We start from the raw sequence: 25,692 nt of genomic DNA on the forward strand, positions 1-25,692 counted from the left end.
TGAAACCCTCCCCTCCCCCCTCCCCGCCACCTCCACCAGTCAGCCGAACTGGAAAGGTTGGAGATTGCTGCTCTGGGACACGCAGAACCTGATCTGGATATCAAGAGCTGCCCTTCTTTTGGGGGAATGAAGTAAATATCCTCACCACCTGCCATCCAATCCTAGAAGAAGACTCCTTGATTTATGATTCTTGTAGCAGCCGTTCGAACTTACTACAGTACTGAAAAAAGTGACTTTTCAGTGGTCTTTGCAGCATCCCCATGATCATGTGATCAATTCAGGTGCTTGGCAACCAAAGTATATATATATATGAGGGTTGCAGCATCCTGAGGTCACATGATCACCAGCCAGCTTCTGGCAAGCAAAGTCAACGGGAGAAGCTGAGTCGGTTAATGACTGCCTGATTCGTTTCAAAATTGCAGTGATTTGCTTAACAATCGTGGTAAAAAGGTTATAAAATCAGACCTAACTCACTTAACAACCACTTTGCTTAGCAGTGGAAATTCTGGTCCAATTGTGGTCATAAGTCAAGGACCCCCTGTATTTGGTTGTAGATCTATTCCACCTCAACCGGCTTTTGAATCTGTGCAGCCCTGAGCAGAACCTTCTCTTTGCGTGTACAAATGAGTGTGGCATGTGTACAAAATCACGGCCACGTGGTGCTGCATCCAGAAGAGACTCTGCCATGGTCTCCACTGGAGAGAACTTCGGTCCTGAGCACCCCCCTGGGAAGAACCACCCAGGAGAGAGTCTTTCCACCATCCGAGCTCAGGAAAGCCCCAGCTTTTTAGCCATGTGTTTGGAAATAAACAGGGCTTGCATCCACCATGGACTTCTCTCAGCAGGCGAGGCCTCTGATATGGTTTTGTTGCCAAGGGTGACCCAATCCAAGCCAGAAGCTGGACAAGATGCTGGGGAGGGATCATCCCTGAGAAACGGCAACAACTGTGGTCTGTTCCAGACTACCTGTACAACATCATGTAGGTCATATTGCAAAACCTTCTTTGCGGTTGCCTGGAAGAGCATGGAGCAAAACCTTTTAATGTAAGAAATGGCTTCTAATGTGCAATTTGGAGCCATGTGTGACCGCCCTCAGAGGACCTATGAAATGTTTCCTTCGGCATCAGCAGCTCCCACATTCCCAAGAGTGCACAAATGATTTGCAACCAAGGATATTCACAACTGAATTAATATGGGAACAGATGGGGGGAATTCTCCACGAAAAGACCTCCGGACTTTTCGTCGGGCCCTTAAAACCTATTTTTTTCAGTTAGCCGGGCTGTCCTGATTTTATGGTGGGTTTTTAAAATTTGATATTGGTTTTAATTGAAATGTTTTAAATTATGGGCCAAACTTTATTTAATTATTTTAAATCTATTTTAACTTTTGTGTACAAATGTTTTACTTTGGCTGTTCACCGCCCTGAGTCCGAAAGGAGAAGGGCGGTATAGAAATCTGAAAAAATAAATAAATAAATAAAAATCAAACTGGACAGTTTTGAATATTGCTATGTAGGAGTTATTCAGAGGGTGATATTTTGCAGGTAGTCCTCAACTTTACAAGTTTATTTAGTGACTGTTTGTAGTTACAGCGGCACTGAAAAAAGTGATTGGGGGGGGGAGAAGGCAGCGTAAATTTTCTCTCCCAGTTTTGGGGTGTTAGGGATTTAATCACATGCAACCTCTGCTTCACTGTCCCTCTGTCTCTCTTAAACCCCAAAGTTCAAGCTCTTTTTTTGGTGCACGTAGATTTGTACATATAAGAGAATCTTGAAGAAGATTGCATAATTAGCCCTATTCTGTTCTGTTGTTTTTCCTGCAGTGTTTGTTCCAAGTGTATTTGGTAAGGGGAAAATATTAAAACATTCAAATTCACATACTGGGCAACTTCCCAGAATATTTTTGTTTTCTGACTGCAATGTCAGGTTTCGGCCCGAGGATGGAAAGAGGTCATTTTGCTCAGAGCACCCAAGACATGGCTGTCCACCTACCATTTAAATATCTCTAGCAAAGGAAAGCCAGTGGATCGTATAAGTGTGTGTGTGTGTGTGTGTGTGTGTGTGTGTGTGTGTGTGTGAGAGAGAGAGAGAGAGAGAGAGAGAGAGAGAGAGAGAGAGAGAGAGAGAGAGAGAGAGAGAGAGAGAGAGAGAGAGAGAAGCAGAGTTATAAGGATCACAAAAGGCTGCAAAGAAAAAATATCTCCTGGGAACTCTGCGTAGGCATCAGGAAGGGCATCCGGCCAGTAAACACTCAGCTCCATCTAGTCCCTCCGACTCTACCCTGAATAGGGCCTGCAGGGTCGCAAAAAGGGAGGTTTTCTGCAGTCAAGTTGAAAGCCTCTTCAAGCATCGCCTTTTGGTTCCCATTCCTGTTCTTTGGTCCTCACAATCAAGAGAAAAAAGGGCTAAAATTGGTCTGCCTGCAGACCCTTCTTTTTTTGGGAGGGGGGCTTCCCCACCCAATTCAGAGCAACTTTTTTTTAAGGGACAAGTGAAATATTTATTTGTTTATATCCCACCTTTATTATTTTTATATATAATTCAAGGTGGCGGATATACTCCTTAGATCCACTTCTAGGAATCAAAATAAACAGATAGGGCCTGTTGTAAAAATGTGGCCCTTTCCAATGGAATAAAGCAATGGAACAAAAAAAGACAACCCTGCAAAAAATATGAAGAAATATCAGAGAAAAGAAGGATGCAGACAATTATAAAATTACCTAAGCATTTAACCAATTTGTCTGAACATGCCTGAAGAAAAATAGAATATCCTGGTGAAAGAATACGATTGTGCAATCCCAGGTAGTTTGTTGACTAGGAAGCAAGGCATCGAGATTAAGTTCAAAACAGAAAGCAGAAGTGGGAGAGATTCACCACACTTTAGTGTCTCCAAGGTTGCAAAACCTTCAGTTGGTAGGGTTGCTTTCACAGGCTTCGGCTGGTCAGTGGGGACTTATGATTACTTCAAAGGCTCTGAATAATTGTGGGGTCAGGTGAGGGTGGCTGATTTAGAGAAGCCCATCTCTGAATGAAAATGAGTAGAATGAAAATCTACTGAATTGGAATAGAGAAGTCAGGGGGCATCCGTATCTGCCGTTGGCATCTGAACAACGTAAGAGTTGACCACCTCTGACGATGAGAGGAGGAGGAGGTGGGCACCATGATTTAGGAGCGTCTGACAGTCTCCTCCGAGGTGTGTCTTAAGGACAACAGCCATGAGGAGAAGGGATCTGGAAAGAAAACACATTTGATATGTTTAGCTCAAAGTATCTGAAGAACTGCCATTTTGCAGAATTGTTTAGAGTTATTCCAGGGAACTAAACAAGAAATGATGGGCTTACATTTCAAGGACATCAGCTTATTGTGAACTCCAAGAAACATTTCTTACCATGAAGAGCTACTGAACAGTGGAACAAACTTTACGGTGTGTGTGTTAGAGGTTCTGAAGCTGTGGAGAGAGTTTTGGCCCACTGATCTACAAGGCCTTGTTCATTCTGTGGAGCTGCAGTAGAACCTCCCCAGGTAATCATAATAACGGAACAGCTTTATGAAGCGGAAGCTGCTCTCCCTATCAGGAGGTTAAGTTATTTAGAGCTGTACATCCCAGGAAAAGCTTTAAAAATCCTACTTTTAAAGAGTGACTCAAAAGAGATAAAATTATGTTCGCCCCTGAATATCACCTATGTTATTGCATCATTCACCTGGTAGCGAACTCCTATCTGGTGGGATTGTTTTGTCATCAGCAGTGACACGGCCCTCCTCAACTGCACGGCTGCCACTCTGTTCTGCACATTGCTGTCCAGATACAAGCGCAGCCCATCTAGAGCACATTACAGTAATGCTGCTCCCAGCTCACAGGGGACAGCAGCTGACTGACCCTACGCAAGAAAAGTTGTGGCTGGTGAAGGCCTTCCTAAAAAGGGAGATTACTCGAGTCCCAGTGATCACGATGACAAGAGAGCTCCCTGCGAACTGCATTCCTTCTGAAGCAGCCCAACCCTCTTTCAGAACAGACAGACACGATGATGCCTCTATTTGGGAAGCATCCACCCACAAGCTTCCATCTTGTCAGATTTAGCCTCTGTTTATTGGCTCCCACCCAGCCCATTCCTGAATTTTGGCATTGATTCATGACACGCACAGTCTCACCTGGTTGAGACGTTATGAAGAAACATAGCTATTCTCAACAGAATGATGGCACCCCTCCCCAAACTCTTCATGGCTGTCTCCAACAGCTCCGTACAGAACTTAAGGAGCCCTGAAGACATGGTACTGCGTTGCGGCCATTTTTGTGCCCAAAGTCCATCAGTTGCTCAGGCCTCCCCATGAAATTATTCCTTCTACCAGGAATAGAAGCATCCCAGAACATGATCTCCAACCCCATCTGTGGGGATGATTCAGGAGTCAATGGTATCAAAGGCTACAGAGAGATCCAGCAGAACCAAAGATTTTCATCAATGGCCAAAACCTGATTCATTTTCCAAGCTGGCCCTGAACTCTGAGGGAAAGCAGTTAAGTTTCCTCCTGCAAACACCTGGGGCTCTCCGAGACAATCCTCCCCAAAGGAAACTCTCCCCATCAGATTGTTTTGCTTCTAAATCTTCTGAGCACTAGGAGATTTTTTTTTCAGGAACGTTGCTTCTGCGTACTAAGAGAGGAATCCAGCTGTCATTCCAGAAATTGGTGTTTTTTTTCTCAAAAGGGCTGTTTGTGCATATCAGCTGCAGTCAGAACCATGGCAGTGCAGCTGCTGGTGTGATGCGTAACGCCTGAGTGTGTCTAGGTCTATGTACAGCAGGTTGAAGCCTTGGGTCTCTTCTTTCTTCACCTCTCGACTAACAAAAATTGAAGTAAAAGCGGCTGACAGAAATACTATTCCTCTGAGCAAGCACTAAAAACTTTTAGGAGCCAAAAATGGACAGAATTCATTTTAGAGACAGGGATAGACAGAAAGACAGACAGGATGGATAAAAATCAATGGTTTTTGTTTTTTTTTAAAGATTTTGTTTATTTAAATCGGATTTTTTTATTTAAATCGGATGTTTTTGATTTTTATCAAATTTATTTTAATAAAATGCTTTTGGAGTAAAAATCTACTTAAAGATTATTTTCTATTTAAGATACATTAATAATTTAGTTTATTCAGCATGAAATGTAGCATGAGGCTGCATATTCTGCAGTATTGGGACTGTCGGTGAGTCAACAGCAGGTCAGAGGAGGAGTCGCTGCGGAGCAGAGATGACAGTTGCTTTAAAAAGTATGATTTAAATTGAGTTGATTAAAATCAAGCCTTTTTACTAGTGATTTAAATCATGATTTAAATTGTGATTTAAATCGACTTGATTTAAATCAAATCCACCCTGCAGATAGATGAAAAAGAGGGGGTTGGGGAAAGGCCATAACATTAGATGCATTCCGGTTCTGTTTGCTTGCGATGGATTCTAGATCATGGCACTTCTTTTAAAAAAAAGCTTTTAAAAAAGATTATGAATATGAGGGGTACGTAATTCCTGCTCCATTTTAAGGAAGTCATTTCTTTGGGTTTTTACACTAATGCACTGTTACCAAGAAATGACACAGAAACATTTGTTAAGACTTTAAGAAATGATACAAGAAAATCACTGGTTTTGGATTAGAGTGATAAAATATTTCAAAATTACTAATATTTTGCCCACAATTAGTATCAAATGCCTGAGGTCTCTCCATTGGCCCTTCTCCAATCCTCTCCTACAGTGTTTCTCAACTTCGGCAACTCTATGATGTGTGGACTTCAACTCCCAGAATCCCCCAGCCAGCCATGCTCGCTGGGGGATTCTGGGAGTTGAAATCTAAACATCACAGAATTGCCAAAGTTGAGAAACACTGCAGTCTAGTACAATGTCTAGAGGCCTACTCTCCATAATTTTCAGTGATAATGAAAAGGACTTCCAGATAGTATGTGCAAGCTTGTCAAAGCTCTTAGATGTTAAGCTAGACCCCATTGTTTGCCTCTCTCTTCAAACTGCCCCCTCCCCAATGATCATGGTTTTGGTCACTCTTTGGCAACAGAAAGAGACTATTAACACCCCATTTCTCTTTTCATAGGACCTGCCTAAATGGGATAGGATCGTTCGTTCATTCTTTCATTCATTCATTCATTCATTCATTTTATAAGACCACTCAACTCAAGTACATGACTCTGGGTTACTCACCACATATTTAAGTTCAAACTAAGTCCAGTTCACACAAACACACTCTGCACACTCAAACCTGCTCAGAAGAAACGAGCAGAACTACCTATCGTTAAAATGTGACATTCCGCAACACTCTTAAATTTTGTTCTAAATAATTATTTATTGGGTTATGGGAGAAGGAGGGCATGGCATGTTTATCAACAGCAATAAAACAGACATGGGAGTCTGAAAGCAGCTTCTAGACCAGGGGGCTCCAACCTTGGCAACTTTAAGACTTGTGGACTTCAACTCCCAGAATTCCTCAGCCAGCAAAGCTGGTCTAGACTAAGCCAATTTATTGGAGCATCAACTGTCAAGAGCAGCTGTGTATACCTTATAATGGGATAGGGTGCTGAAAAGTGCTACAACACCCGGCATCTATTTTGATGGGTCAATGTGGGACATACTGACGCTAAATTCCAATGCCACTTTGGAAATTCCAGGTAATTTATAGCAAACAATTTTAAATTATATTTCCAGTTTAACCTTGATCCAGCCACATATTAGATGCCTTATTGCTCTTTATCAAATATAATTCAAATATGGTGCTGTATTTTCTTCTAAGCTTGTTTTAGCAGAAGTTACTGTGCCAAGATAACCTACAGAAATTCATAATACTGCAGGAATGAAGACTGATCAGCTGAATAAACTTTTCCCTGCCCTTGGGTAGGAAGATCCATTTCCTACTGCAGAAGGCTGATGTCAACCTTCCCAGGTAGACCAGGCAGGAAACACTACCCAGGTGAACTCCTTCTACTTTACTGTAAGGCTACATTAACAGAATCTGGCAAGTCTGATAGTATAAATCTCCTGCAAACTTTTTACAGCCTGAGAATTTAGGGTTCCTTTCCAAGTTTCTTTCTCTTCCCCTTATGCAGCTGCAGGCTCTGCCCCCTCTTACCTGATCATTCCCATCTCTCCCCCACTCCAAATCTCCCAAGGTCATTCATGCCATGACAGGTGAGGACAGGTGCATCTTTCTGAATCCTCAGGATGGAGGACCAGAAATGCAGGAAGCATAGGGTTAAAGCTCATTGCTCCCCAGCAACTTTGCACTTGGAATTCCAGATTTTGTCTCCAAGCAGCCACTTACAGGGAGAGTTTCAGGGCAGAACTCAGCTGAAATGCTGAACTAATTCAGGATCTTCCAGCAATTGTATCTCATTGATTTGAATAAGATTATGGCTCTTTTATTGTCCTAAATTTGGAACCTGAACATTTGAAAATGTATAGATGGCTTGATAAATTTCTGTTAAGCCAAATATATGCATTGCAGGTAGTCCTCATCTTCCGACAATTGAACCCAACCTTTCTGTTGCTAAGCCAGACAGTTACTGAGTTTTGTCCCATTTTACAACCTTTCTTGCCATAGTTGTTAAGCAAATCGTGTTAACTTAGTAACGGTTGTTAAGTCAATCTGTCTTCCCCATTGACTTTGCTTGTCAAAAGGTCACAAAAGGGGATCACAGGGACGCGGGACACTGAAACCGTCATAAACATGGGTCAGTTGCCAAATGTCTGAAGTTTGATCATGTGTCCATGGAGATGCTGCAATGGTCATAAGTGTGAAAAATGGACATAAGGTCACTTTTTTCAGGGCCATCGTAACTTCTATCAATCACTAAACAAATGGTTTTAAGTTGAGAAGGGACGTTGGTCTTACCGTGATACGTTCCTTCTCGTAGTGTAAAATGGGAGGTGCCAGTCTGGGTATTCCTTGCTCTAGCTCTATGTCCTGAGCTGAAAAGTTCTGAAGATCCGCCTCCCTGGTGACGTCTCTTCAGTTTTTGCCAGCGAAGCCAAAGCGAATGGTACACAGTCTGAAAGATAGAAACAACATGCTCCACCAGGGGAGCCGGCCCAGGAGCCACAGACAGGGTGGGGCTGGCACCTCCCATTTTACACTACGAGAAGGAACGTATCACGGTAAGACCAACGTCCCTTCTCCATAGTGTAGAAATGGGAGGTGCCAGTCTGGGATATACCAAAGACCAGCCAGCCCTAAGGGAGGGAACTGTCCTGGGCCGACGACCCCGGATCTTCATGAACCCGCTGCAGTACTCTTCTCCCAAATGCTGCTTCCGCCGAAGCAAAGGAGTCGAGTCTATAGTGACGGATGAAGGGAGTGGGAGTAGTCCACGTGGCCGCCCTACAGATGTCCTCCACTGACGCCTGAGTAGACCAGGCCGCAGTTGTGGCAGCACTGCGGGTGGAGTGGGCCGTTATCCCCTGAGGCACCGGGAGAGCCTGAAGCTCATATGCCGAAGAGATGCACGTCCTAAGCCAGCGCCCCACCGTGGAAGAGGTCACCCTGTGGCCAAGAGTCGACGGCTGAAAAGAGACAAAAAGAGCCTCCGTCTTTCGGAAAGAAGAGGTCCTAAAAATGTAAATACGGAGGGCCCTCCTCACATCCAAGGTGTGCCAGGTCTGCTCCAAGGCGTGCCTAGGCCGAGGACAGAAGTCTGGCAGGATCAACTCCTGTGCTCGGTGAAACAAGGAGTTGACCTTAGGAAGGAAGGCAGGGTCCAGCCGCAGAACCACCCTGTTGGGGTGAAAAATACACAGATCTTTCCGCACCGATAAAGCCGCCAACTCCGAGATCCGTCGGGCAGACGTGACGGCCACAAGGAAAGCTACTTTACACGATAGGAGACGGAGACTAGCCTCCCTCAATGGTTCGAAAGGTGCCTTTGTTAACGCCTGAAGGACCTTAGCGAGGTCCCAAGTGGGAAAACGGTGAATAGGCGGTGGTTTTAAATTAGCTGCCCCACGCAGAAAAATCTTCACCCTTGGATGGTTAGCGAGGGAACCCCACTTCCCAAGTGTCAAGACAGTGCCTAGCGCAGCCACCTGTCGCCGTAGAGTGTTAGTGGAAAGTCCCATGTCCAACCCGTCCTGAAGAAACTCGAGCACCTCCACCACGGATGCTGAAGTTGGACTCAAATGTCTAGAGGCACACCACACCGCAAACCTGTTCCATGTGGCCTCGTAAATGCGTGTGGTGGAGGGCCGCCTGGCCGCCTGCATCGTCCTGATGACCCTGGCCGGAAACTTCTCCCTCCTCAAGAGCCCCCGCTCAACCTCCACGCGGCTAACTGTAGTCTCTGCGGATCCGGGTGCAGCACCGGACCTTGGCTGAGGATGACTCTGTCCGGGGGAATCCGCCAGGGCCTGGCGACCGACAGGTCGACGAGGTCGGCGAACCAAGGCCGCCTGGGCCAGTGCGGGGCCACTAACACCATCTCTGCCCCCTCCAACAACAACTTCCGAATGACGGCTGGGATCAAGGGTAGGGGAGGAAAGGCATAAAGGAGGCCCCTGGGCCACGGGGTCCGCAGAGCGTCCACCCCCGCCGCTCCCAGGGCTGGAAAGCGGGAGAAGAAAAGAGGAAGCTGTGAGTTCGCTGGAGAGGCAAAGAGGTCCACTACCGGGCGACTGAACCGGTCGACAATCTCCGCAAAGAGGTCGGGATGGAGCCTCCATTCCGAGGGGTCCACAGTAGCTCGGCTCAGCCAGTCGGCCTCGACATTGTCCGTCCCGGCGATGTGGTCCGCTGACAGAGACAAAAGGTGAGTCTCTGCCCAAAGGCAAAGGGCCTCCGCCTCTCGCATGAGAGTCTGGGAACGAGTTCCCCCTTGCCTGTTGATATGGGCTTTCGTTGTTGTATTGTCCGTGAGAAGAAGCACATGCTGCCTCCTCACCTGCGGCAGAAAGGTCTGGAGAGACAGGCGGGCAGCTCGGAGTTCCAGCCAATTGATCTGGTGAGACATTTCGAGGCGTGACCAGCGGCCCTGGGCCACCTGGGATCCGCAATGACCCCCCCAGCCCAGAAGACTGGCATCTGACGTTACTACCACCCTGTGAGGCTCCCTGAAGTAACAACCCTTCTGGATGGCCTCTGACGTCCACCAGGTCAGGGAACGCAGAACCCGTAACGGAACTTGAACTCTGATCTTGGACGAGCTCATCCCTGCCTTCTGAAAGGGAAGCAAGAACCACTGTAGTGGTCTTGCATGGAACCTGGCCCAGGGAACAATGTTCAGACAAGATATCATTTTCCCCAGCAGGTGGGATAGTTGGTCTACTTGAACTGTCTGGGACCCCTGAAGGGAATGAATCAGTGTCCTTATACTGTCCTGTCTGTCCGGGGACAAGAAAACCTGCCCCGCTTGCGTGTCTATCAGGGCTCCTAGGTGCACTAACCTTGTGGAAGGTATCAGATGACACTTTGCCAGATTCACCGAGAACCCGTGGTCCCTCAATACCTGTATTGTAGTGGCCAAGTCCCGTTCTGCTCGCTGCTGGGAGGACGCTTGTAAGAGCAGATCGTCGAGGTAGCATTGAATTCTGATGGGAAGAGACCTGAGATACGCCGCCAAGACAGAAAGAACCTTGGTAAACGTCCGGGGGGCGGAAGCCAGCCCGAACGGCAGGGCAAGATATTGGTAGTGACGGCCTGAATAGCAAAACCTCAGGTATTGACGATGCTCCGGCCGAATTGGTATGTGGAGGTATGCTTCGGTCAAATCGATGGAGGCTAGGAAGTCTCCCTCCCTGATTCCCGCCAAGATGGAATGCAGGGAATGCATTTTGAACCTCCGGTAAACGAGAAACTCGTTCAGACCTCTTAAATTTAGAATTGCCCTCCACCCCCCCGAGGCCTTTGGGATGACAAATAGGATGGAATAGAACCCGCACCCCCTCTGCCCCAGTGGAACTGGCTGAATGGCCCGAATATCCAGCAAATGCTGGATAGCCGATTCCATGAGTCCCCGTCTGAACGGGTCTCCAGAAACGGGGCAGGAGAGGAAACGCCTCGGAGGAGGTGAAAGGAATTCGAGGGAGAGCCCTGCTCTTACTGTCTCCCTCACCCAATTGTCTGTTGTTAGGTCGTCCCAGCGGTCTGCAAACAGGCTGAGCCTGCCTCCAAGAGGGTCCAAAGACGGACAGTCACTTAGATCTCCTGGCCCCTCTGCCCCCAGAGCCCCTGAAGGGCTTGTTGGACGCCTGTTGGCGACCCCGGGGGAAGGCTGATCTATCTGCCTGGTAAGTAGGTCTAGAGAAGTGAAAGGGCCGTTGCTGACGGGGAAAGCTTGGCCCGGCTCCCCCCTGACGGAAGGAGGGCCGCCTATAGTAAGGGGAGGGACGGAAATCCGATCGCCTGCTCTGGGACGGGAGGACCTTCCTCTTATCCCTCGTTTCAATGAGTAGAGGATCTAAGGCTCGGCCAAAGAGAAACCCCCCCTCAAAGGGAGCTGAAGCTAACTTCCACTTATTCTTCCCGTCCATTCGCCAATGACGCAGCCAGAGCATACGTCTAGCAGTGACTGACGAGGCCATGGCTCTGGCGGAGAACCTGGCAGCGGCCAAGGTAGCATCCGCCGTGTATTCCGCTGCAGCTAAAACCTTAGAAAGGTCCTGGTGTGCCCGAACATCATCTGGTGCCAAATGGCCTTGTAGCTGGCGGAGCCATCTGACCGACGCTCTGGTGAGGAAAGATGCTGCCGAAGAGGCTCTTACAGCCCAGGCATCCGCCTGGTGCGCGCGACGAAGTGCCGTCTCCTCTCGCCTATCTTCTGCCTTTAAGGCGTCCTCTGCATCAGGTGGTAAAACAGAAGAAGAGGTGAGAGCCGCTACCGGAACATCCACCTTTGGAACCTCCAACAAGGCAAGCATGTCCGCATCCACCGTAAACAACTGGTTGTCCAGCCCTGAGGCCCGGGAGGGTAGAGCTGGGGCTGCCCACTGTCTACGGATCATGTCCAGAAACATTTCCGGAATGGGAATGGTATCTGCCTCCACCGCCTGCTCTGTGAAAAGATAATCATCCTGCTCTCCAGTACCCGAGGTACCAGAGAGTGCTGGGTCAGGGCCCAATCGAGCAGTGGCCCTGGCCTTAGTCAGAAGTGGCTTCAAAAGGGCGGGGTTAAATAAGCCCTTGAAAGCTGGCCTGGGTGGTTGCACCTGATCCCCATCCGAAATCTCTCCCTCTTCCAAACAGTCTTCTGCATAGTCAACTAGTTCAGAGGGAGAAGGGGAGACCTGCCCATGGAAATCCTCAGAAGGGGCAATAAAGCCCTGGGACTCTACCTCAGGTCTAAGGGCATACATTTGTGCAAACATCTGTGACTGAAGCTGCATCCCTTCTGCAATGCCCTGCCTAATTGCCTGCTCCACCCAGGACTTCATGGAATTCTGAGCATCCAGTTCCCCCCCCCCATCCTGACGAAGGCCAGCCGCCGTGGGGGTAAATGTGGCTTCAGGGCGATTAATGGTCCCAGAAGGCCCTGGACGCTGATGGGGCTCGTCCTGCATCTCTGGAGACCAAGCCCTGGATGGCCCAGCCAAGGTGGGAGAATGGACAGTCTGAGGGACAGGATCTTCCACAGTCTGAACTGAAGTCTGAAGCGCAGGCACAGTGGCTTGAGGTGTGTCAGCAGCCGTATTAATGGCAGCAGCCCTTGCAAATTCTCTGTCCAAGGCACGTTGTCTAACTTGAGCTGTCTTTTCCTCAGCCTTGGAACGCCCAGGGCGAGCTCTAGCCTTGGCCTTAATTTTATTAGCTGCAGCAATGCTGGCAGTTCGAGGCCTAGAAGCCCTGCCCCTGTCAGGTATAGGAGACCAGGAGCCCTCAGCAGAGAAGGAAGATTGCCTGCCAGCATCCCCCATGATATAAGTCAGTTGTCAATCACAGGGAAACCAAAATCCAAAGACTCTGCAAAAAATAACAAAGGAGAGAGAATATATATATATATATGGAGATATATATATATATATATATATATAATTATACAGGCCTTGAATGAAAAACAAAATGGCTCTCAGGTCTCAAAATGGCCGCTCTTCAACTGCCACAGTATAAATAAAGGCCCACTTAGAAATTTAGAATCAGTATCAGGTCAGGCCAGCCAGCAAACCCGCAGATATAAATTACACTGTTAGAGATCCACGCTTTTCACTGCTTCACGAGTGTAAAAGCAGCAGCGCTGTGCCCAAAGGTTGCCAGGGGATCAAAGCCGCCTGGACTAAGTAGCGCCAAGAATGCGCGGGGACGAAAGCCGCCGCGACTTACAAGCCGCCATTACTAACAAAGGCGCAGCGAGGCCCTAGCGCCATGCCCAGATTCTTCAGCCATTGCCACTTTCATAGAAACTGCCACATTCAAAATAGCCAGTTCCCAGGCTAAGAATCCTGCTTGCAAGGCTGCAGCAAGCTTCACCAGGCAAAAAGGCAAGAAAAACGCCGCTCCGCTTCACAGCTGACGAGCGGTGATCAAAAGGGACGCCGCGGCAGCCAAAATGGCGCGCGCGGCTCCCGCGGCTGTTTGGGAAGCCTAGGAGGCTTCCGAAGAGGATCTGGAGGGACCGGGGCGAAAGCCAGCCGGCTAGCCCTTCACAGCCGCCCACAAGATAGGGGAGGTTGGGGGAGAACAACAGCCACCCCCCCCACGCTCGATCCAGAACCGGAGAGCGCCCCTTTGACCAATACCTGGTAATCCAGTAAAGGAGAGGCTTTCTGAGAAGAAACAGAAACAAAATCCAAAAGAAAGAAAAATAAAGAAAATCCAGGGAATTAATGATCACTATTTTGGCTAGCTCAAAGCTCAGGAGCTAAAAATTGCAACCAGAGCTGTGCTGAGCTGAAAAAAACTGAAGAGACGTCACCAGGGAGGCGGATCTTCAGAACTTTTCAGCTCAGGACATAGAGCTAGAGCAAGGAATACCCAGACTGGCACCTCCCATTTCTACACTATGGAGAATAACCTGTACTGGGAAGTGCAACATATTGTTTGGGTGGAAGATGTTTTGATGCTACAGACAGAAATGGTTTGGGTGTGGGGGGGCGGTGGAGAAGAAAACAAGCAGCTCAGTGACAGAAGGAATCTTCAGCCGGCCACCTCCTCTCAGCCCAGCCAGGCTCACAAGGCTGCCATGAAGGACCACGAAGAAGGAAGCCCTGGACATACATATCCCCTCAAGCGCTTGGTGGAAAGGTGGGATATTAAAGGAGGAACCCATTTGTTGGGAGACTGTCCAAAGGATGCCAACTCACTTTCTGATCCTTCGCTGTTCCTGCTTCTCTTGTTTCTGCGTACACTGCGGCTTTCTTCTCTAAAGAGAGGCCTCTCCTCGGGGGAGAAGACATTCAGCCAGGCCATCTAAGAGAAGAAGGGCAGGAGAGGTCAGCATGGATCAGCACAGCACAAATAATTCACATAAGGCAGTTTGGAAGAGCAAATAATGCACAATGCTAAAATTAGCAACTCTGACCATTAAGTGTAAGAGCAGCAGCCTCTGTTTCCACAGAACCAGCTGTGATGGCCTCGGGGGAAAAAGGCAAAATGAAAAACTGTCAATTTTATTACCACCGGCTTCACTGAGTCGCATGAAGGGGATCAAACAGTTTTTAGCAGGATATTAAAACTGTTCTGTTCTGAATAATTTGAAATGAATGTCCACATTTTTATTTTTAAAGTATTCTATTGCTATTAATTTTTATGGTTTTGAATTTTCTAATTTGTTTGAAACTACTAGACTCAAACTTCAAAGGACAATTCAGAGAAATAATTTTATAACAAAAACGTGAGATTCTGCCACCTCTCACTCAGCTGCATCTTTTTGATCCCTGACCATATTAAGACATTGTTCAAATCTAACTGCAGTCCATCTCTAATGTTTCCTTCTGTGAGGAGTTCCATGCAGGGTTCAGGATAAGGATAGCACAAAGCACGAAGTTTTTGGGGAGGAGCACAGCTACGCCTGGAATTACAACCACCATCAACTCTTTCTGCAAAGGAGAAGTCCACAACGGAAAACCACCAACACAATGACACATAACCATGTCAAACGGATGACAAAAGCAATGAAACTCAATCAGTCAGAATGCACCATTCGTATGTGTATGCACCAAGACAAATTCCTTGTGTGTCCAATCACACTTGGCCAATAAAGAATTCTATTCTATTCTAAAAAATGGAGTTGGAAGGGGCCTTGGAGGTCTTCTAGTCCAACCCCCTGCTCAAGCAGGAGACCCTACTCCATTTCAGACATGTGGCTGTCCAGTCTCTTCTTAAAAACCTCCAGTGATGAAACACCTACAACTTCTGGAGGCAACTTCTGTTCCATTGGTTAATTGTCCTCACTGTTAGCATGTTTCTCCTTAATTCCAGGTTGCTTCTCTCCTTGGTTAGTTTTCATCCATTGTTTCTTGTTCTGCCTTCAGGTGCTTTGGAGAATAGCTTGACTCCCTTTTCTTTGTGGCAGCCCCTCAAATACTGGAACAGCGCTATCGTGTCACTCCTAGTCCTTCTTTTCTCTAGACTAGCCATATCCAGTTCCTGCTTTCCCCTCAACCATGTGAGAGAAAAATGGGAAACAGGAAGGTAACCTGGCATAGATTCAAATACTTGGGGAACCATCGCATTCCACTAAGACAAGCCCGGTAGAGGAGGCCTGCTGCAGATCCCATCGGTCAAGGGATTCCAACTGGCGGGATCCTTCTCTGCTGTAACACCAGCCCTCTGGAACATCCTTCCACCCCACCCATGAGGTTTGCCCCCTTCCTAACCTTCCACAAGGGCCTGAAGCCCTGGCTCTGCTGGTTGGCCTGGGGACCCCATGGGGGAGTACCCCACACCGGTGGTGGCCACTGGGCTAATTAGCAGACCCCACCTCACCCCTGCACTTTCTGCTCCTCTTCGGCCCATTTTTTAATCCATATTGTTGTACTTCCCTTGTTTATTTTTATTGTTTCATTGCTTTGCTATCATTAGGTTTACATTTTTTAATTATCTTTTTCCATTTTACTGTTGTAAGCCGCCCAGGGTAGCCGCTTGGCAAGATGGGTGACAAATAAATTTAACAAATAAATAAACCTTCAAACTCTCACCAGGCCTTCCCAGTGACTGTGGAATTAGTTGCAGAGGGCAACCCCCAGAATGTGCCACTCTGCAGGATCTGCCCCATTTCTGCCCCACAGCTCCTGAAGGCCATTCTGCCCCCCCCCCCATTATTCTCACTGGGAAGAGCAACAAGGAATGTCACTGACTGATTAGCAGCCCAGCCTTTAAATCTGCTACCTTCCAACCAATGAACAAAACAGTTCGGCTTCATAACTTTAAGCTTAGTAATAGCACAAATCAATCTTTTGGAGACAGTTCTTTGAGAAGCAAAGGGGCTGGGAATAGTACAGTTAGACTCCATCGTCAAATGATCTAACAGCACTGCGATTCTTTGGCATACACGTTTCTTCATAATGATCCAGGTTTAGCTCAGCATAGATGATATGATCATTAAACAGGTGCTGAAGTTAGTATAAAGTTTCAAAAAGAGTATGATACCTCAACCCCAAGGAATGTGCAGTTGCCTTAGGGAGGTCATTCCACCCGATTTCACATCTTATCCTTCACACTGCAATGCCCAAGGTAATGCAAGAGAAAAATCTGTTTTTGTATAACAGAAAGCCAACATTTGAGTCATAGAAGAAGGTCACAATTTTTAATCATGCTACTCAGAACCTGCCAAAGTCCAAAAATGTGCTTGTGTCCCAAATCCCAGTGCTCAGCATGCAAGGTAGTAAAATCCCTTCCCAGTGTCCAGAACCAGCCTGGCCCAGGTGCCCAACAATCCTGTTCAGAGAAGGAAGACACTACTTCTATATTAACCCTTACTCTCCCCGGAGCCTGTTCCTACAGTTGCCATCTATTAAGTCAAGGTGCAAATGGATTCTCTTAGTATGGAAAGACAAAGCCCTTTGTTGAGTAACATAATTTACTGCTGAAATAACCATCTGGTAAATGCAAACACAACTTCAACCGAAACCGGGCTCTGTCAATGCTCACTTCAATTGGCCAGAAATTTGAGAAGCTTGCTTAGTGCCTTCTGATCGAAGGGCATGGAGATTTCATCGATGAACCAATGTGTTCAAAGTCTCTCAGACAAAAGGCAGGTATTGCATCCTTTGACACCTTTGTATTCTAGGAGTCTCAGTAATCCAGGAAAGAAAGTGCCATTCACAGCAAATCAATCAAACCTGGTCAGACAGCAAAGAACTCAGACAGAAGCCCTCCGGAAAAGAAGGCAGCAAGTAAACAGGACCTTGGATAGCTCTTTCTGAGAGCTATCCAAGGAACAAAAGGAAGGAAGGAAGGAAGAAAGGAAGGCTTTGTGTAGGTGCCTACTGCAGTATCTGCCATTTCCACTTTCCTGGGGAACTCTCTGACAAATTAAACTTCTTCCCCTGATTTTTAGCAAACTGACATCTGCAGTAGTATGGAGACAGAGATAATCTTCTAAATTCTCAATCTCAATCTCACACGTACTATCTCCCTACATTTGGATGACCACCTAAAACAGGGGTTCTCAACCGGGGGTGCGAGTCTATATTCCAGGGGGTGCAAAAATTTGGCCTTAGAAGTTTCAAAATTATAGTATATATGCATAATTATATGCATACAATTATTTACTTTTGTAAGTGGTGCAAGAATATATCAGAAGCATTCTAGGGTGCAGGGTATAGAAAAGGTTGGGATGAGAACCCCTGACCTAAAAGATGAGAAGTCTGCACCAAGACAAGGCTCAGTACCGAACTAATTTGTGGAATTTAAACTAATGGTAGAAGATCTGGATGGAATGATATTTCAGGACTGCTTTTGGGTACTGCAAAGTTTAATTTAATTTTATCTAAGGACTAGACAACCCATGACAACTGGGTCAACTTTCAGAGATAGTTCTTTACCAGATTTCTCAATGCCTCCATCAGTGGCAGGACTTCTAATGTGCTGCCTTCACTGTAATAATTGGGTTAGAGTCAAAGCTGTATCTGCCTTGAAAACAGTCCATGCTGAACTTGATAATGCGGTCAAAGATCAGTTAAAACATTTCAGGAAAAGTGTTTTATGACATTTTGTATTATGTCATAAAATATTTTATAAAATTTGCCAAATTTAGCTAATTTCTGTATGAGACACTTAAAATAATAGATTAAACAATAAACCCTGTATAGCATATTGCTATCCACCAGAATATTACTACCTAGAATAGTGTCTCCTAAATTATGATCAAGTGCCCCATCTATAATTTAGCAAAAAAATCTGTAAAACCACTGGGCACTAGCATTTCATGATATCTCACTGCCTTCCAATCCATATCTTCTGTAACTATTCTGCATAGGATGCTTTCAGGGAAGGGTTATCCTTTGCCTTCTTTTGCAAGCTTCTATTTCAAGTTGAGGTTAAAGGATCCAGGTCTAAATTAATAGTTGGAATCTTAAGGGCATTTTCTGATGGTTGAGGAACCTGTCAAGTGTTTCTTTTGAGAAGCTACGAGGGTTGGGGATAATCTAGTCCGGTGGAGGAGGGGATGTTCCAAAGAGTGGGTGCCACAACTGGGTATGTCCCTTTCATAGACAAGACCCATAGCATGTCTTTCCTGCCTGATCTGATGGAACAGTCAGACATAATACGGGAGAAATGGTCCTAAAGCAAATTAACCCATGCCATGAAGGGCTTTATAAGTCACCACCAGCACCCTGAAATGAACCTGGAAGCACATTTAACAGGCTTTTAGGGAATCGGTGACTTGAATGTTGTTTCAAAGTTCATGATAAAATCAGAGGCTTTTCCCGGTCCTTCACCCTGGTTTCTGATGCTTCAGCATCACTTTAGCAATAGCAATAGGACTTATATACTGCTTTACAGTGCTTTACAGCCCTCTCTAAGCGGTTTACAGAGTCAGCCTGTTGCCCCCAACAATCTGGGTCCTCATTTTACCCACCTCGGAAGGATAGAAGGCTGAGTCATCCTTGAGCCTGGCGTGTTGTGGTCTGCCAACAGCCTGCGGAGCTGGCAGCAGAGTCGGACAGTGAGGAGGCTGGGGAGGAACATGGGCCAGTCCTGGAGTCTGGGGAAGGCTCGGACGAGGGCACTGCGTCGGAGGCAGAGATGGGGCCAGGGCCATCTGGGAGTTATGTGCAGACTCCGGAGCCTCCAGAGTCGGACATCAGAGAGGTAGAGGAACAGGGGGAGCCTGTTCCTACTGCACGCATGTGCAGAGTTGCCAGAAGGCAAGAACAGTTAAAACAAAAGGAACAACTCAGGAATAAGGGTTGGAGATGATTGGCCCCTCCCATAAGACATAAAAGGAAGAGCAAAGGCACATGGCCTTTGCAGGAAGCAACATTGTGGATGGTGTCGGTTTGTACTTTGAAGATCCGTTTTTGACTCTGTGTTTCTGTGTGGCCTTGCCAAGATAATTGCCAATTAGGTCTTTGGCAGTGTATCAAAGAAGATAAAGATGGGCGTTTACCAGCCTTATCCGAAGGACTGTGGCAGACTTCTGTTGGACTATTTATAAACTCTTGGTGATTCAGCACATGCTGTGAATGAAAGGAATTCACAGCCATTAAAATAAAAAAAAAGGTTTTTTTGGGGACTAATTGTTTGCTTTTTACTATATCAGGAAGCTTAGGTCAGAACATGGTGAGATTTGAACTGCCAAACTGCAGGCAGCCGGCAGTCAGCAGAAGTAGCCTGCAGTACTGCGCTCAAACCACTGCTCATTTACTTGACTATTTCCAATATTTGTAACCCTTATCAGTCGTTCAGTGATTGTTCAAACCTCCAGTGATGCTGAATAAAGGAGAACAGAACAGAACAGAACAAAAGAGTTGGAAGGGACCTTGGAGGTCTTCTAGTCCAACCCCCTGCTCAAGCAGGAAATCCTATACCATTCCAGACAAATGGTTGTCCAGTCTCTTTTTGAAAGCCTACAATGATGGAGCCATTCCACTTGTTGCTTGTTCTCATTGTCAGGAAGCTTCTCCTTAATTCCAGGTTGCTTCTCTCCTTGGTGAGTTTCCTCCACTGTTTCTTGTCCTGCCTTCAGATGCTTTGGAAAATTCCTAATGGTGAGAGCAATCAACCCGTGGAATGGCTTGCCTTCAGAAGTTGTGAGTGCTCCATCCTTGTAGGCTTTCAAAAAGAGACCGGACAACCATTTGTCTGAAATACTATAGTGCCGTGATGGCAAACCTATGGCACGCGTGCCACAGGTGGCACGCATAGCCATATTGGAGGGAACGCAAGCTCAGCTCCGACACGCATGTGCGCGCTGGCCAGCTGATTTTCGGGCCTTCTGGGCCCACTGGAAGTAAGGAAACATGCTGTTTCCTGCCTCCAAGGGCCTTGGGGGTGGGGTGGGGAAGGTCCGTTTTTTACTCTCCTCAGGCTCCAGAGCCTTTCTAGGAGCTTGGGGAGGGTGAAAATGGCCTCCTCCCCCCCAGAGGCAGGAAATGGCCCGTTTGCCAAGTTGGCAAATAGGCCATTTCCTGCCTCTTGTGGATCTCGGGGGGGGAGGCCATTTTCGCCCTCCCCAAGCTCCTAGAAAGGCTCTTGAGCCTGAGGAGAGAGAAAAACGGGCCATCGCGTGCCAGGAGTGGGGGGGGGAGAGCAGGGGGGGAGTGCATGCATGCGTGGGGGCGGGGCGCATACATGACCTCCCAACCCCCACTCCTGGCACCTGATGGCAAAAAGGTTCGCCATCATCACTGTCTCCTGCTTGAGCAGAGGGTTAGATTAGACAATCTCCAAGGTCCCTTCCAACTCTTATTATTCTATGTTCTAAAATAGGTCGACCCCCTCATCTTTGTGGCAACCCCATAAATATTGGAACACGGCTATCATGTCACCCCGGTCCTTCTTTTCGCTAGACAAGACACATTCGTTACAACTGGTCCTCAAAGTTGCGGTTGTCGCATCGTCCCCATGCTGACATGATCGCAATTTGGATGCCTGGCAGCCAGCTCAGAGTTTTGACGGTTGCTGTGTCCCCTGGTCCCATGATCGCCATTTGTGACCTTCCCTGCCAGCTTCCCCCAAACACACTCAGTGGGGTTGTGCTGCCAGGTGTCCCTCCCGCACGTCACTGCTGCTCCCACCACTTTCCTCCTGAGCAGTAGACTCGGAACAGGCGGTAAGGATCGAGGCGAAGACAGAGTAACATCAACCAACCATTTATTAGAGTAGCCGTAGCTTAACAGGACTCGCTCAGAGAACTACAACTGTGAGGTGAGCGTTCCCTCACGAACTGACAGCTCTTTTATACTCGCGGCTGTCATCGTCTAACCCAATGGGCGTGCGCCCTTTTTCCCGCCAGCACAGCGCCCTCGTCTGGCGGCCGCATTTGCCATGCGCCGACTGTCAGAACATAACAAGCAGCCTCCGGAGAGCCCAAGGATCTCGTCTCTTCTCCTCACATGCCTGCAGCACCTGCTTGCCTGCATCCCACTGGCCTGCTCACACCAGCCCACCTGCCCACATTATATAGTGCTGCCCACCTGCCCATAATGCCAGAGTGCCCACCCTCTGGTCTGGGATGCAGTTGCAACGGCCTAATTGGGCACTTTTGGATTCCAGACTCTTCCCACATGAGACTCTCACTCAACAACGGCAATGGGGACTGCTCTGATTGTTGTTGCTAAATAACACAGTCACATGAAGTTTTGTTTAGCAGTGGAAATTCCCATCCCAACTGCTGTCGTAATCTGGAGACTGTCTATAGTACCACATTTTGGGGACCCTTCAACCTAATATAAATTCTCCTTGGGTACTTTTGGACTCTTCCCCTGTAGCACCCTCAGTTAATACGAGGGTTTGAGTCCAACATACAGGTGGTTCTCGACTTAGAACCGTTCGGTTAGTGACCGTTTGAAATTACAATGGCATTGAAAAAAGTGACTTATGGTCAGTTTTCACACTTATGACAATTGCAGCATCTCCATGGTCACATGACCAAAATTCAGGCACTTAGCAACTGACTCATATTTATGACGGTTGCAGAGTCCCGGGGTCACATGATCCCATTTTGCGGCCTTCTGATAAGCAAAGTCAATGGGGAAGCCAGATTCAATTAACAACGGTGTTACTAACACGTTAACAACTGTGGGGATTCAATTAACACTTGTGGCAAGAAAGGTCATAAAATGGGGCTAAATTCACTTAACAACTGTCTCACTTAGCAACAGAAATTTTATGCTCAATTGTGGTCATCAGTTGAAGACTACCTGTATAATCTGAATCCCCCTTTCTCACTGTTGTACGGATACAAGGCTGCTTATATTTTAAAGCTGCTCTTTTATGATTTGAAAACTGAGGTATACCATTTTTGGAAAATTGAAATTTGATAAGTTTTTCTTGCCACACTGACACTTATTGGATAAGCCAGGCTACAAAATAAATAAACAATCTGTTATATGAAAGATCCAGATAAATGATGGTTTTTTCTTTAGATCAGATAACTACTGGATGATACCGGTAATTGTAAAAGGTTTTTTATCATTTTCTATGTTTAAAGTTATACTATTTGTCTGATGCCACCCACTGGCAGTAATTACAACTACAACATTTCCAGCTCCAGAGGATCTTAATTTATGAGAAGTGATCACTAAATCTTACAAGACAAGTAAGAGAAGAGTAAGTCTTTACAAATATCAGTTATTAATAAACCAGTGTATGTACATTTTGAACACAGTCTGGAACAAGGGACTGGAGATCCCATTTTGCCTAAAAATGGAGAAAACCTTCCATAGATACTGGGTTATGGCTTATTTAACAAAAACCAGTATTCTCATAGAATCATAGGAGTGAAAGGGACCTTGAAAGTCTTCTAGTCCAACCCCCTGCCCAAGGCAGGAATCCTCATCCTATTTCAGACAAATGGCTGCAAAATCTTTTCTTGAAACCTCCAGTAATGGAGCATTCACAACTCCAGGAGTCAAGCTGTTTCACTGATTAATCGTTGTCAATGTCAAGAAATCCCCCCTTATTTCCAGGTTGGATCTCCCTCCGATGAGCTTCCACCCCTTGCTTCTTCTCCTGACCTCAGGTGCTATGGACAATAAAGGGGTGCCCCTCAAGTATTGGAAGACTGCGATCAGCTCTCCCCTAATCCGTCTCTTTTTAGGCTAAAAACGTACCTAGTTCCCGTAACCACTCATTGTACAATTTAGCCTCCAGACACCTGATCCTCTTTGTTGATCTTCTCTGCACCTGTTCTGGGGCCTCAGCATCTTTGTTGCATTACAGCAACCAAAACTGGATTCTGTATTCCAAATGTGGCCTCAGTGGTACAGTATAGACTGGTACTAACATGTCCCATGATCTTGATGCAGCCCAGAACTGGATTGACTTTTTGGCAGCTGCAGCACACTGCTGGCTCCTACTGTTGTCCACCAGACAAGTAGCTCCCCTTCACAGCAATAGCAATAGCACAGACTTATATACCGCTTCATAATGCTTTACAGCCTTCCCTATGAGGTTCATAGAGTCAACATACTTCCCCAACGATCTGGGTCCTCATTTTACCGACCTTGGAAGGATGGAAGTCAATCTTGAGATGGTCAAGATCGAACTCCTGGCAGTGGGCAGAATTAGCCTGCAATACTGCATTCTAACCACTGCGCTACTGTTGAACCAGAGCCTTCCTATCCTGTACCTGTGCACTTGTTTTTTCCTTCCTAAGGGGCAGGTATATTTTACTCTTTCTGGACTTCTTACATTTATATAGAAAAGTAATCCCTGCAAGAAATAAGGTTCTTGATTAATCCACACTGATTTCTGGTAGTTAAAATATTGTTTTCTAGGTGCTTAAAAATCACACTCATTATTACACATACTAGAATTTACCAGGTATTCATGTCAGACTGACAGGCATATTGTTTGCTGGATTTTCATTTTTTCTGTTTCAGAAGGGAAGTTCTCCAGGCTTTTTCAAAGGCCTGGGTTCAGTTAGGTTCTTCAGTACTCTAGGGCATCATTCAGATGATTCTTGGTCTTCATATTCAAAGTAAACAAATTGTCACTGAGCCTGTTTCCTAAAATGAAAAATTTGGAAGGAAACTAGTCCAATCTCTGCCCATTGTAGGAATCCACTATTATAACATAAAGAATGACACTGCATATAGCAGCCTTTTGGGCACCAAAGACCTGTTCTGCGGACAGAGATTTTTCCGCAAACCGGAGGGGGTGTGCTGAATGCATCCTGCAGATGGGGCTTCACTTGTTTGCATGGACCAGTTTCTGGCATGCCGCACACCAGTACCAGTCCATGGATCGAGGGTTGGGGACCCCTGGCATATAGCAAAAAGAATGACATTGCTATAGGTGTATGCAATAGGCACCCAACCAAGCAGAAGAAGTAAATAGACTTCTTGCTAACCAGATAACAAATGTATGTAGGAAACACACCACAATAGTAATTACCCTGATATCAACTGGGACACAAACTCAGCAGCAAGTTGAATATCGAACAGATTCCTAACCAACTTTTGTCATCCTTTTGTCATCCAAAAGATAGAGGAGGGAACTAAAGGGACAACTATACTGGACCTAATTCTTACTAATAGAGAAGAAGTGATAGAGGGGGTTGAAGTCTCGGGAACTTTGGGTGAGAGTGACCATGTCACATTGGAATTCAACATAAAGCAAAAACAAACAATAGAAGATAATCAAACCGGCGTAACAGACTTTAAAAATGCTGATTTTAACAAAATGGGAAACTCTAAAAATATTATTATAAAAGCCCAGTCCAGCTCAATACTACTGAAGAAGAAAAACAAGAAATTCAAGAAGAAATCAGCATGGATACATAAAGAACTCTCTGATAAACTGAAAGACAAAAAGGATAAGTACAAAAAATGGAACGAGAGACACATGATTAAGGCAGAATACCCACAAATAGCCTAAACTTGCAAAGATGACATCAGGAAAGCTAAGGCTCAGAATGAAGTAAGACTTGCAACAAATGTCAAAAATAATTTAAAAGGGCTTCTTTCAACATATAAAAAAGCAAAGAAAAAGCCAAGGAAACAATTGGTTCACTCATGAGAGAAGATGGCAAGGAAGTGGCGAGCAGTAGCGAGAAAGCACAGCTACTTAATTAATTCTTTGCCTGTCTTCACGCAAAAATATAATACACCCCAAACTATCAAAAACATAACCATAAAAGACAGATTATGAATACAAATTAAAATAATTAAGAGAATGGTAAGAGAACACCTATCCGCTCTAGACAGTTCAAATCACTGGGACCTGATGGATTACATCCCAGGGTTCCAAAGGATCTGGCAGATGTGATCTTGGAAGCATTGAACCATAGCTTTCAAAAATTCTGGCACACTGGGAACTACAGGAGAACTGGAAAAGAGCTGATATGGTTCCCATCTTCAAAAAAGGGGTGGGGGGAAACAGATCCAGGAAACTACAAACCAATCAGCCTCACAATCCCTGGAAGATCCTGAAAAAGATAATCAAGCAACAGATCTGCAAACAAGAAGCAAATTATAACCAGAAGCTAACACAGGTTTGTAAACATATTTTCCAAAGCAACAGAAGGCAAGACAATGAAAATGGATGAAAACTAATCAAGGACAGAAGCAACCTGGAATGCAGGGGAAATTTCCTAACAGTGAGAACAATTAACCAGTGAA

General features: G+C 46.2%; 1 protein-coding gene across 1 annotated transcript in view; it reads right to left on the reverse strand.

Moving 5' to 3' along the window:
- Window positions 1–25,692, reverse strand: part of EDA (ectodysplasin A) — a 69,177-nt gene that overhangs the window by 15,537 nt on the left and 27,948 nt on the right. The window contains exon 2 of the mRNA XM_070951985.1: window positions 14,263–14,368. Within this exon, the coding sequence (XP_070808086.1) occupies window positions 14,263–14,368 (106 nt within the window). The remainder of the gene's footprint in view (window positions 1–14,262; window positions 14,369–25,692) is intronic.

This window comes from Pituophis catenifer, unplaced genomic scaffold (assembly GCF_029215685.1).
Source record: "Pituophis catenifer annectens isolate HBS135680 unplaced genomic scaffold, rPitCat1.0.hap2 SCAF_11, whole genome shotgun sequence".
Classification (NCBI taxonomy): domain Eukaryota; kingdom Metazoa; phylum Chordata; class Lepidosauria; order Squamata; family Colubridae; genus Pituophis; species Pituophis catenifer.